This window comes from Castor canadensis, chromosome 11, assembly GCF_047511655.1.
Source record: "Castor canadensis chromosome 11, mCasCan1.hap1v2, whole genome shotgun sequence".
Lineage (NCBI taxonomy): Eukaryota > Metazoa > Chordata > Mammalia > Rodentia > Castoridae > Castor > Castor canadensis.
In genome coordinates, this window is record NC_133396.1 from 78,580,345 (window position 1) to 78,594,127 (window position 13,783).

Here is a 13,783-nt window from a genome sequence, read left to right on the forward strand (position 1 = left end):
CATTCCCACAACAGTAACTTACTCTAAGTCATTTGAGGTACTTTTATCCCTCTGATATGTGACAGGCTCCTTTCTTATTTTTATTTTCTTCTATCACTTCAGCTTTCTCCATCACCTATCTTGACTTTGATGGAGTCACTAGTGGCACATGGGTTTATAACATTCATTCATTCAACACTTCTAAATGTCTGAGGCCAAGAAACAACCTGCTTAGGAGCCTGGTTACTGCTATGTACTCGGTAGTGATTCAGATCACTCAGTTCTTAAGTTTGCAAATATAAAAGTCCCTGTGGTAGATTAAGAGTCAAATGAGCTCCACAAATCATATATCATCATCCAGAAGGACGGAAGAAAAAGTTACATGTACTGGAGAAATAGGGGAAGCCTTACAATAAATGAGTATTTACTCATCACCCACTATGTGCCAAATATGTACTTTTGTGACACAAGTTTTATCGTCCCCATTTTCAAGCTTAGAAAACAGAGATACCAAGAAGTCAACATCACTCCATTGCTCTAGGCAGTAGAGTAAGTCAGGTTTTAGAATGGGGCTTTCAAGTCTATCACTCCTTCTATTATACTAGCCTGCTTCTTGGAAGTAGCAAGGAGTTTTTTGTTTGTTTGGCAGTACTGGGGTTTGAACTCATGGCCTCATTCTTGCTAGGCAGGTGCTCTACTACTTGAGCCACTCCACCAGCCCTTTTTTGTGATGGTATTTTCAAGATGGGGTCTTTCTAACTATTTGCTCAGGCTGTTCTCTGCCTCCTGAGTAACTAGGATTACAGGTGTGAGCCACAGGGCACCTGGCTCTAACAAGGTCTTAAAGAACACACACGAGATCAGGCATGATGGTATAAGCCCTGCACTTGGAAGGCTGAGGCAAGAAAGACAGACTGGGCTACACAATGAGTTCCAGACCAGCCTGGGCTAAACAGTGAGACCCAACTCAAAACAACAAAACAACAACAAAAGACACATAGGAGCAAGACACTGAGAAAAGGGTTGAACTGGGAGAAGGGTGTCCTAGGCATGGTGATGCAGTAAGGGCTGCTGACAAAATGAGGGTGAACATGGTGGATGCATTTTGAATTCATATACGAAAAAAGAAGAATGAAACCTGTTCAAATTGTCCTAAGAAGGTGGGGAGGAGGGAAAATGATGGGGGGGGTAAATCTAAGATATGTTGTAAGCACGTATAGTAAATATCACAATGTATTCCCCTATACAACTATTACATGCTAATTTAAGAGTTGTTCCCATCAAAATTTATTATTTTTCCTTTCTTCCCCTTCTCGTTACCCTCTTCCTTTTTTTTTTTTCCTGAGACAGGGTCTTGCTATATACCACTCTGCCCTCAAACCTGCTAAATAGCCCAGACTAGCTTCCAGTCTTGATCCTTCTCCTTCATTCCTTTTGAATGCTGAGGTTACAGGTTTTATGATCTTTTGTTTGTTTTCTCTTTCTTTATGTGTGTATGGTACTGGGGATTGAACCCAGGGCCTTGAGCCATGCCCCAGGCCCCATAATTTTTCTTTTACATGTTTCATTTAGTAAGGACATTAGAGATGATTGGGAAGAAAATATTTCGGTTGATAATTCTGCTGGCAAAGGCACCGATTTGGGAGAGGCATGAGCAGACGGGCATTATTCTTGAGGAATAGGAACAAATTTAGGACTTTCTGTTTTTAGTAGTTAGAAAACTCAGTTCCATATAATCTTGTAAAATTTCATCATGCACCCATTACACTTCACTTTGGTTGTCTTCAGATAATAAGAAACATGACAGAAAAAAGGAAGAACTGTTACAATCCAAGTGTTCTGCCCTCTCAGCTTTTTCCTTTGGAACACTCTCCAGACTTCCTATTGTTCAGTGGTCAGTTTACAATAGCAACAGATGGTTGGAAAGTACAATTGAACTGTATAATGTAACTTTCTTTTTGAAAAAAATGTTTGGCAATACTAGGGACTGAACTCAGGGCCTCATTCTTGCCAGGCAGGTGCTTTACCACTTGAGCCATGTTCCCAATCTTTTGCTTTTAGTTTGTTTTTCAGATAGGGATTCCAGTTAACTTTGCCTGGGCTGGCCTTCAACCCTCACCCTCCTACAACTCAGTTTATATCATGCAACTTTCATTCATCAAGTTTTGGATGTGATCATAACAAAAGATCTCTTTCTGAATTGAACTATATAGATTGGGCTACATATTACCACACTTTTGTTTACACACTTGATCTTAGTGATTACTTTAAAAGTTAGCCAGTATGAGGGCTGCTTATTCCTTGCCCTTCCCCCATAGCCCATTAGGAACCAAGTTGATTAAAAAGAAAGATTTTTGTTTGTTTTTTTTGATGAAGGCTGTCGGAAAGCCTAGGTTGCACATTAGCGTTTAAGAGCTACATGTGACACTTGTGACCACGTGCCAAAGAGGCAGCAAGCTTGAAGGTTACATAACATCACAGGAAAAATATTTGAATGACATGAAAGTTTTAATTCCTAAGAAACTGTGGAAAGAGAGAAGAACTATTAGGAAATTCTCATAGCTGGAATAGGAGGCTTGAATTGTTCTGAAAAACCTTAGCAGTAATGACTTTAGGAAACTACCAAAAGGTCATTCATAAAATAGTCTCTTTGGATGACATATTAACCACTAAGGACAATCAACACTAAAGTATTCTGAGGTATGTATTTGAAAAATGTTACAGTTCGGACTTACTGTGATGAAAACTTTATGGAGGTCTTACCAGGAAAATGGAAGATACTCTTTAACAGGGAATACTTAGTAAGAAAACAATTTTTCAGAGAGGCATCAAATTCTCAATTTTTTATACATTGCAATACATAAGAACTTCCAGTGACCTACTTTAGTTGGAGTAGGGAACTTGAAGACATTTCCCTAGGGCTCTTGTGCGTTTTAGACACCCCCATTTACTAGCTTCTGCTCTTAAGACTCCATCAATATACCCTAAAAATAATTTCAAGTGCCACAAGAAGAAAGGAAATTGCAGCATTCACTGCAAAGAAAGAGAGAAGTGGACAAAACAGACAAGTCAGTCTGAACAGGAGAAACCAGCAGATTGCAGGATGGAATGCTTTGCCAAGCCATAGCTTGCCAAAGGTTTTCAATAGGCAAAGGACTTTTGGAAAATGTAGATACCTGGCTAAAAATAACGTAATGTGGCACAGAACTTTTAAAATGTGGACAGGATTCCAATTTAAAATGAATTTGAGACTATGACCTACAAATTGAATTGCTAAGTGATACTATTTAATTAAAACAATGATCAGAATTAATGTAAGAGAGGTAGGGGGGAATGGAGTGCATTTAGATGCCCTGAGCTTTTGTATCTGCAGTGGTTTTTCAAGCTTTAGAGTGGGTACTAGTTGCTAGGACATTTGTCAATATGTAGATCTCTAGATCTCTTTCCTGTAAATTCTGACTTAGCAGTTCTAGGGCAGGGCAGGGTTTCTCAATCTTGGTACGGTTGACGTTTTGAGTAAGATAATTTTTTACTGGAAAGCCGTCCCGGGCACTGTAGGATGTTCAGTAGCATTGCAGGACCACTAGATACCAGTAGTACCCCTCTCCTAGTTGTGCTTCAAGGTAGGCATTGCCAAATGTCCCCTGGAGGGGAAAAATAATTCTTATCCTTTGAAAATTACTAGTCTAGGATAAAGCTTACGGACCTGTATGTCTAGTAAGAACATCCTGGTGCTTCTGAGAAATGTGGGCCACTTGAGAGACACTGAACTAAAGTGTTAGGGCTTGAATCGTGTCCCTGTCCCCCTCTCCCCTACTCATATTAATGCTTCAAAATATGACCTCATTTGGAAAGAACAGTTGCAGATTTAGTTCAAATGAGGTCGTACTGCTGGGTGCTGGTGGCTCACGCCTGTAATACTAGCTACTTGGGAAGCTGAGATTGGGAGATTTGCAGTTCGAGGCCAGTCCAGGCAAATAGTTTATGAGATCCCTATCTCCAAAATAACTAGAGCAAAGGGGACTGGAGATGTGGCTCAAGCAGTAGAGTACCTGCTTTGTAAGAGAGAAACTCTTGAGTTCCAAACCCCAGTCCCACAAAAAAAAAAAAAAAAAAAAAAAAAGGAGGTCATACTGGAGTAGGGTGGGCCGCTATTCCAATCTGACAGATGTCCTTTTATCTATTTACTTATTATTATTATTATTGTTATTTTGCAGTCCTGAGGCTTGAACTCAGGGCCTCTCACTTGCTAGGGAGGTGCTCTACCACTTGGGCCACTCTGCCAGCCCCTGATGACTTTTTAGAAAGGGAAAATTTGGAAAAGAGACAAGCTCACTGGAAAAACACCCTGTAAAGACTGGAGTTATGCTGCCACAAGCCAAGGAGCTACCAGAAGGCAGGAGAATGGGCTGGAACAGATCCTTCCCTAGCTCCTTCAGAGGGAGCATGGCCCTGCCAACACCTTCATCTCAGACTTTTAGCCTCCAGAACGGTGACACAACAAATTTCTGTTGTTTCAGACAGCTTGTGGTACTTTACTACAATAGACCTAGAAAATAAATACATCAAGAATAAACAAACTCAAATCTGAGTTTAGCAGGATCAAGGAAGAAAATGAAAATACGTCGATTAGCACCAATCCCAATTATCTTTCTCAGGGTCTGACACAAAATAGGTGCTCAATTAATACTTTATTATTATTATTATTATTATTAAGCACTTCTCCAAATACATCTTGTCTAATTTAAGTAGAACATGCTCGCCAAGGACTGTACCACTGAACAACAACCCCAGCCCCAAGTAAAATCTTATAACAATTTGTTACTTTAAAGAACTGCAAATACTCATATGCCTAATTTTAGTGGGTATTAATAGTAACTGGACAGACTGAGTTGGCTGAAAGATAAATAGAATGTATAAATTATAACATTTTTTCACAGAGGAGGTAATATATGAAGTCAAAAATGCATTGATTCTAGTCAGGTGTACCACCGGGTGTAATCCCAGCTCTTAAGAGGCTGAGGAGGCAAGAGGATTGGGTTCAAGACCAGCCTGGACTATATAGTGAGACACTGTCTCAAAAGAAGAAAAAAAAAAAAAGCATTGACTCTGATTAAACTGTAGCTTTAAGAGAGTGTTGACTGTTTCAGGTCACAAAGGCACTATTTAGAGTACAGTAAGTGCCATGCCTCCAGCAGGCCACAGTCATCTGCCTACCCAAAGTGGACAATTTATATCCTCTACTGCAAAGATGAAACCAATGGTATTGAAAGAGCTCAAAAAGTATGTACTCAAACAGTTTAATTTGCAAGAAAAGTGAACACTGGTGTCACTTATTACCTGGAAGACAAAACAACAGCCCAGCCAAAAGACTGACATTTAATACTCTTAAGAAAGACACAGAAATCATACTAATTGACATCGTAGTTCCTGTTGCCTCCTCTGATTGGAAAAAAAAAGGAAACAATACTCGACTCAAGATTTTATATTAAAAGGTTATAAAACTTCTATTGCAGGTGAGGGCTCCCTCCACATTTATTTTTTCCTGCCTCATTAGTATAAATAAAGAGTGGTAAGAGGCATTGACAAAGACCTCTAAGACATGTCTACAAATGAAGACGAGTGACCAAATACAGCAAGATTAGGTCTGGACTGCTTAAGTATCAGCGTATGCTAACAGGACATAACCTAGAAGCCTCTAATATAATTTACATATATATTTATATAATTTACATGTATTTATTACATATATATTTGAATGCAATCTCACCAAATCCCCTCATCTCCAATCAAGGAAATTTTCCGGAGTGCCTTTAGAGTGACATGGAAGAGCTGCCAGAGCTCAGCTTAAATCACATTTCACCTAAACAGATTTGCCTCCTGGGGACAAGGTGGGGTAGGGGCAAGGGGGAACAGATGATTAAGCTTGGTTCCTGATCTAAAAGGTCCCTGGATGTTAGGTCCCTGCCAATTCTCAAGGGTATTTTCTTTGTCTGAAAGAAGGCAAGACCAGTAAAGAATTGTGTTTTCCAGAAGAGAAACTCAGAGGGCAGAAACTAGAAGTGGACAGGTTTTTAAGGTACTACGCCTCTCCAATTGTTTTTCCAAGTTACTGAGTCTTCTCACCCAACCAGGCCAAAATGAAGAGTTGTTCACCCCCTGCTCTCAGAGTGCCTTTCTTCCTCCTCCTCCACCTCCAAGGTAAGAGCTGATTAAGAGCTGATGCCCAGCCACTGCTGAGGCACACCATGGGCAGCTCCAGTCTAGGGCGGTTGCCTAGCTGTAGGCAGTCTGACGCCCAGCGACCCAATCACCCCCGTCTGATCCCTGGAGCTATTGTGCCTCCTGGGGTAGGCAGAACAGGTGGAGGCGGCGGATGGGAACTAGTTCCGGGACAGTCCGAAAGGGCGGGCGAAGTGAGGGTGCGGGGCGAGGGAGAAGGAACGACCACGCGATTCGAGAAGGAGCTGCCGCAGAAACGCCTCGCTCGCGGATCACCTTGCGCTGACCTAGTTGAGCAGCGAAGGAACGAGCCCCAGCCAAGGAGGCAGGAGGGCGTGGCCGAGGGCGGGGGCGGAGCCTGGAGCGGGATCTTTCTGGAGCTCGCCTGTGATTCGCGGATGCACTCGAGCCGGAAGCCGGCCGGGAGGCGTTGGCGGTGGCGGCGGCGCACGTGGTGACGTGCGAGGGGGTGCGGCGCGAGCGGGCGACAGCGGCGGCAGCAGTGTCTCCCGAACGCGTGTGGAGGTCGGTCGGTCGCTCTCTCCCGCTCGCTCGCTTGCTCCGGGCTGCTGGGCGCAGTTTCTCCGCCTGCTGCTTCGGCGCGGCTGTGCCAGCGAACGAGCTAGTTAGTTCTTCCGAGCCCTCGGTGGCGCTGCAGCCTCCACGGACTGGCCGCCGGTCCTCCCGCTCCATCGCTGTCCCCTCTCCGCCGCCTCGAGGACTTTCCGCTGGGCCAGTTCCCGCCCGCTTCCTCCGGCACCCCGTCGAAGCTCCAGAGATGAATTTTTCCATCTCTTCAGAGATGAACCAGGTAATACGCGCTGGATGTACGGAATTGGGAGCCGGCGGCCGGGAAGTATGGTGCGAGGTGGGGAGCGGTGGCCGGGTCTCGGGAGAGGAAGCCCCAGGCTTCCGCTGCCGCCCTTGGGAGGAGCAGCCGGCGCCGCGCGGACCCGCGCCCCGGGCGCTGCCATGGTTGCCGGGTCGCGTTGGCGACCGAGGATGAGCGCCAGCCACTTCGGAAAGCGCGCGGAGGCTCGAGAGAGCCTTTTCTAAGCTGGGGCCGGGGTGGGTGACTGGGGGTGGGGGGAGCGAGAGATTTTCGCTCCAGGGGTTCGTGGGGCCTGGGCCGTGTTATACGGTGGGGGTAGGGTGACTCTCCGGAAGGAGGGCGCGGGAATCTCGGTCCTCGGTGTCAGGAATGGGCACTTAGTATCATGTCTGGGCGCTTCTCTCTGTGACCTCCCGGCGTCCGGGAGGAAAGCTGGCTTGAGTCCGCGTAGGTCCCCTGGACCTGGAGAAAGGTGCCACCGGATCCTAAATCACCGTGGGCCGCGGTGTCCTTTGTTCCCGCTCCACGTTGCCCGCTTTTCTTGCCAAGCGCGGGGAGAAGGGGGCGGGAGGAGCTAGGGAGCGGCTGCCCTGACGTGTCGGCGCTGAATGACTGCGGGGTCGGCCAATCCCGGGCGGGGGTGTGCGGGCGCTGAGCGCCGCGTTTAGCCTCGCCGCCCTCCCGCGCAGGGAGCAAGGCCTGGGGATGTGGGGCAGCCATCGCTCTGCGCCCAAAGCCACTCTTTCCCGAAAGAAAAGGATGAAGAGCTTTGCTCTTTTTTTTGTACCAACACGCTTTCTCCAAAAGGGTTTTAAGCTCTTAAGACAACAGAATGAAGTGTGGACGTGGAGAAACTTGAACCACGAACACTTTGCTTTTTGCGCAGTACATTGTAGACAGATGGTTGGGTTGGGGACAGCTGGCATTCGAACAAGAAATCGAATGGCCCGATGGGCGCTGTTTTTGTTTAATGTCTCCTGGCGGTGATGGAGGCTGTAACAGCAAGTTGCTGCTGTTCGAGCCCTTGTGTTGTGGTCCCCTGGAAGCTGAACAAGTGCAGCGTAGACTCAGCTACCACGGACATCCTCTGTTTTCAAAAAAGACTGAATCCTGCTGAAATCTCTGTCTTAAGAGATGCTGAAGGATTAATTGTATTTGTAAAGCTGAACGTAAACACTGGCTTTAGGATTGGATTGAAAGTAGTATCATTTAATGCCACCCTATAGGCTGCTTACCAAACCTCTACAATTCGGTAACTGGACAAGAGACCTGAAGTGGTGTTCCTAATAAATGAGATCTCTAAACTAATATTAATTTCTGGAGTCTGCCTTAACTTGTAGTTCTGTTTTACTAACTTTTCCCCCTTCCCCAAGACAAAGCATTTCAAGTTTTAGTCTTAGTTTTAAATTAATGTCTTTTTGAATACTTGATTTTAAAAGACGGGGTTTTGCCTTTCTTGGTTGATGGATATTTCGATGGCGTATGAATGTAGTTTTGCAAGTAAGTTTAAATGTTTTCCAGTTAGAGAAATGTTTTAATCATTGATACTAAGATGAAGTCATTTTATTAACTTTTTTTTAGCAGTATGATTGTGTAGTTAAATCCTACAGGTAGGAATTCTGAAAAGTTGGGGTTGTGCTGCAGGGTGTAAGTTGAAGTGTTAAGAATGAGAGTGATTTCTAGAGTTTTGTTAAAACTACGGAAAGTACATGACTATCTTAACTTGTAAATGATTAGTATTCTTAAATTTTGATGTCATCCTAGGTGTCCAGCAGGTACCAAATCAAACTTTGCTTCCTTCTATTTTCTGCACTTCCAAGTTGACGCTGTATTGTGTTTTTTGGAATTTTTACTTATGATTTTTATTGTTGATTTTGATAATGATGCCAAAATACCTTAAAACTTTGCTGCTTTAGTTAAGGTTGAAGTAAGCATGGATGTACAAAATCTTTAATTATCTTGTGTCCTTGGCTTACCCATCTACCTAGGCCAGGGCACACCACCACACACTTTTCTGCTCAAATGCCCTAGCCTTCCTTGCTTAAATCCTTCATCTGGTCTTCATACTTGGCATTTTTTAGATCTTAAAATTAGGACTGGAGATGTGGCTCAAATGATTGAGTGCCTGTATAGCTGGTGCAAGACCCGAAGTTCAAACCCCACTACAGCAAGAAAAAAATTAAGTCTCTTAACATCCTCTCCCACTATTTATTGTGTGCATCCTGCAATCTCCAATCTGTTGAAACCAAAATAGCTGGAGTTTCTGGAATGTGTGTGCTGTCATACCTTCTTTATGCTTTGTTTGAGCTATTTTCACTGGTTTACCTACCTTCTTAGACTATATGTGAAGTATTCAGAGGTGGGAATTGAATTAACACCACTGTGTTACAAGCATTCCATTCCAGTTTGTGTCTAGCATATGTTTGGTGCCACAAATGCTAGTGTTATAATGAAAGAATCCCAAAACTGAGGTTAAAAGTGTGGAACAAGTGAGTCTGGTGAGTTTTGATACACATAGATGGCAACAGTGGTTTTAGAGGTGACATTTGGACACTATAGCTTCCATTTTTAAATAGTGACCTGGGAATGTAGTTCATTGGTAGGTAGAGCTTTTTTTCTTTTTTTGGCGGGGGAGGGGGGCAGTGCTGAGGTTTGAACTCAGGGCCTCATGATTGCTAGGTAGGTATTCTACCACGTGAGCCCCAATGCTAGAGCATTTGCCTAGCGTTGCATGAGGCCCTGGATTTGATATCCAGCGCTGGGAAAAAAAATGTTGATTCACTTTGTAGTTGACCGCTTAAAAAAAAATTGCCTTTAAGGTTAAATATTTGTAATTTACCTTGCGCTTTTAAGAATGCATTGACAATTTGGTGGTAAGTTTTCTTACTGAAGGCCAGAGAAGAATTGGGGAGTTGGGTATGAAAGTGAACTTAAACTTTTGAAAATAAGTTTACATTAACTTAAATGTCATATAGACTTACACTAGGTTTTAAAACTAAAACTCGTAGCAATATTGTAGTTGGCAGAGTGGCTCAGTGGTAGAGTGCCTGCCTAGCAAGCATGAGGCCCTGAATTCAAACCCCATGCCACCAAGAATTGAACCAAAATTTTTCCAAAGTTTTTTCCTCCTAAAGGACTGTAGTAGTTTTAACTATCTTTTTTTCCAAAATAAATTTGAAGTATAAAACATTAGTTGGTCAAATAACAGATGCCAATTTTCATCTTGGTTAGATCACAAATTACTATGTATGAAGAAAATGATCACACAAAGCACATACATGAATAATATCCCTTTTGTTTGTTTATTTCTGCAAATAACTCCTCTTTGTGTTCAAATTTTAGGCTATTTATGGGGGGAAATGGAGGGAGTACAAAAGATGAACAAGACAGGCTTTTTGGGGCCTTGAATTGAGGAAGATACATACTCATAGAGAAAGAAAGCACAGAACAGACAAGCTGGAAGATAAGACCTATCTTTCTGAGAGGATTCTGTTTGTGGAGGATGGGGTTCTGTGGCCTTAAGATTTTATCTGGCACAGGTTGGATTAAGGGCTTTCCAAAGTAGAGACAATTTGAACAAAGGTACAGAAACTGGGACATGCAAAGCACACTTTGAGAACAGTATATCTAGTTTGTAACAGAGTATATGTTTGACAGAGGTTCACTCTCAAAAGCAGGTGTTTCACGTTTGCATGTTAGTTGAAATCTAACAGTAAAAAAAGTATTAGTGTCAACTAGTGTTTATATTTGCTTTTTAATTCTTAGGCTTATGTATCCCACTTAAACAATTAGTTCCTGCCCTCTGAGGAAGTATTTTTGCAAAGATCACCTGAGTAGTTGCAAGTTATATGAAAATTGTATGTGTATAATAATATTTGTGTTTTTTTATGTAGTGTGATTATTTTTGCCTTTTACCTCAGAATCGCTTAAAGATTAGGACTTGTTTGCATGCTCTGCTCTACCTAGACCAGTGACAGACTTTGATTGTTCTGAATATCTAACTTAGATTTGTCATTGTTATAGATTATGATGCATGATTATCACAGAAGAAATTCGTGTCTATAGCTTTTAAGGACTTGATTACATCATTTTCAAGCCTGATAGTTTTGGAACCACCATTAGAGCTTAAGACACATCTACCGTCACCTCAACCACCTGTTTTCGGACCTTGACTGAGTGCTTCCTTTCAACACTCCTTTGTCTTTGGATCATTTGAGTTTGAAGTAGTACATTTCTCACCAGTATATTAGGTAAGTTAATATTCAGTGCCCAATCTAACCTAAAGATACAACAGATTTCTAATTTTGTAATTTTGCAACAGCCTTTTTTAATGTTTAAAATTTTTTTTAATGTTTAAAAAGGCAGAAATGTCAGTCATCATTCAAATGTGAATATGGAAAACATTTTTGTATTTTTTCTTCCTGTAAACTATTTTGAATTTAAGTTGCTTCAAACTGAAACCTCCTGTTACTGATTTTTTGAGGCAGAGTTTCACTGTCTACCCCAGGCCGGGCTCCATCTTGTGATCCTCCTGCCTCATCCTTCTGTGCTCTGGGATTATAGGCATGCACCACCATGCCCAGCTCCTATTACTGCTTTTTAATGGTGTATTTTGTGTACTCATTAGTGATTTGTTTAATAAAGGTAAATTGAAAAAAATTTAAAGAACATTAGCTTCTATTCTGTTACCTAAGGAAATCAGTGGTTTTGAATTTGTGAAACTTAAAAAGGGAACAGAAGACATCTCCCAACCTTATATATTTAAGACCATTTGTAAGGATCATCTGGCGGTTACAGTGCCAAGACTTACTATGTGTTTTAGGCAGTGGGGGAAGAAGTTAAGTAGTTTGGTGATTACATATAATTTTGAGAAAGGCAAATTTAAGGCCCTCAAAGGAAACTGCAAAAGTATACCATTGAGATATATAATAGTTTTTTCCCATTTGTGAGCAAAGGAATGACAGCAACTCAAATCTAAGGAAATCTGTATGTGATGACTGTGTCACGTCCTTCTAGGAATTTCATGTTGCTTGTTATGTAAGTTTAGGCAGAATAGTTTAATTTTCCTCCTTTAAAAGCAGAATGAACGTGCTAATAGGAATGGCAACCTGGTTCCAGTTGTTGATCCCCACTAGTGTGTGAATACTTAAAAAGACTGAGGTTCAAGAGCTGGGGGAGTGGCTCAAATGGTAGAGCACCTGCCTAGCAAGTGCAAGGCCCTGAGCTCAGACCCTCGTACCACCAACCAAAAAAAAAAAAGAATGAAATAGAAAAGACTTGGGATCAAAGCATGGGGCTACAAAAGTTTGGGTATTTAGCACTAGTGTTTACCCAAGTTTTTAGGTGGTAAAGCATTTTATGTGTTGTCAATAAGATGGAATTTGAGAATAAAGAGTATTACATTTTTCACACACACACACACACACACACAATACTGGGGTTTGAACTCAGGGCTTTGTGCTTGCTAGACAAGCACTCTACCACTTGAACCAAACCCTCAGCCCTTAAAATATAACTTTAAATGTCACCATTTGCAACTAAAATAACTGCTCTTCCTTTCTTCTGTTTAGCCAAATTTATAAGGAAAAATGATCCCCAATGGGTATTTGATGTTTGAAGATGAGAATTTTATTGAATCTTCTGTTGCCAAATTAAATGCCTTGAGGAAAAGTGGCCAGTTCTGTGATGTTCGACTTCAGGTATTTAAAACATAGATGGAAACTTACAGAATTATCTTTGTTGCTAAAAAGATCAGTTACTAAAAGCCATAAATTCTTGGATTTCTTTTTTTCCCTGTAGGTATTTAATGAAATGACTTTTTAAAAGCGTGTGTTTTACTTAGAAATATAAGATAAGGGAGCTGAGAAGTAGGTGGAGAAGTATATAAAAAGCTAGAGAAGTACACAGTACTTCTAATTTGGATTTTTTTTACAATTTCAGGTCTGTGGCCATGAGATGTTAGCACACAGAGCAGTACTGGCTTGTTGCAGTCCCTATTTATTTGAAATCTTTAATAGTGATAGTGATCCTCATGGAGTTTCTCATGTTAAATTTGATGATCTCAATCCAGAAGCTGTTGAAGTCTTGTTGAATTATGCGTACACTGCTCAGTAAGTACTTTATACCATATAATTAGGGAATATCAGGAAATTCCAGGTCTCCCTAGATGTATCTAAATTAGTAAATGTCTTATGTTTTAAGGCCTTGGTATTCTAAAGAATTTTTTCTTAATAGGTTGAAAGCTGATAAGGAATTAGTGAAAGATGTTTATTCTGCAGCAAAAAAGCTGAAGATGGACCGAGTAAAGCAGGTAGAGTATCAGAAGTAATATAAAGGATTACTGTTACTAGGGAGTTTTGTGTGATCAGAATGCAGAAATTGTCATAAAACACTTCATAGGTTCCAAGGATCTGAAAATGCCAACCGCCCCACCTCCAAAAAAGAAAAAGCCAGAATATGTTTTAACCTTTTGACTTTAGTAATATAGCAAGATCAGATTTCTCAGGAAAATGATTTGGGCTAATATTTTACTCTTTTGATAGTCTTCTGTGGCACAGTGACTATGTCGGTCCCTCCACTCCCTAGTGTATTTCCACCTGACTTTATTTTCTAATGATGTTTTTGAGTTTTTTTATTTTGTTTTGTGGGGTCGAGTTAGGCAGATGCTCTAACACTGGAGTCACATCCCAGCCCTTTTGTGATTGTAGTTAATTTTGGAATATGGTCTTGCAGTTTTGCCTGGGTCTGGGC

General features: G+C 41.8%; 2 protein-coding genes across 3 annotated transcripts in view; one reads left to right on the forward strand and one right to left on the reverse strand.

The window, feature by feature from the left end:
• On the reverse strand, positions 1-7,753 carry LOC141413639 (uncharacterized). Its single transcript, XM_074044778.1, has 2 exons — positions 7,411-7,753; positions 1-7,277 (listed from the first exon to the last, which is right to left on the reverse strand). The coding sequence occupies exons 1-2, from the start codon at positions 7,751-7,753 to the stop codon at positions 6,313-6,315; spliced, it is 1,308 nt and encodes a 435-aa protein (XP_073900879.1). The 3' UTR covers positions 1-6,312.
• Ivns1abp (influenza virus NS1A binding protein) overlaps positions 6,871-13,783 on the forward strand; it is a 19,593-nt gene continuing 12,680 nt past the window's right edge. For both annotated transcript variants that reach the window (XM_020177069.2, XM_020177070.2), the window contains exons 1-5: positions 6,871-7,012; positions 11,057-11,283; positions 12,604-12,732; positions 12,974-13,143; positions 13,268-13,343. In XM_020177069.2, the coding sequence (XP_020032658.1) occupies positions 12,622-12,732; positions 12,974-13,143; positions 13,268-13,343 (357 nt within the window). In that variant the 5' untranslated portion in view covers positions 6,871-7,012; positions 11,057-11,283; positions 12,604-12,621. The remainder of the gene's footprint in view (positions 7,013-11,056; positions 11,284-12,603; positions 12,733-12,973; positions 13,144-13,267; positions 13,344-13,783) is intronic.

Coding starts and splice junctions, on each gene's coding strand:
- LOC141413639 (XM_074044778.1), bottom strand. CDS start 7,753: ATGGCTGCCCCACATCCCCAGGCCTTGCTCCCTGCGCGGGAGGGCGGC. Junction 7,278..7,410: donor GCGCCCAGACATGATACTAA/GTGCCCATTCCT, acceptor CCCCACCCCCAG/TCACCCACCCCGGCCCCAGC.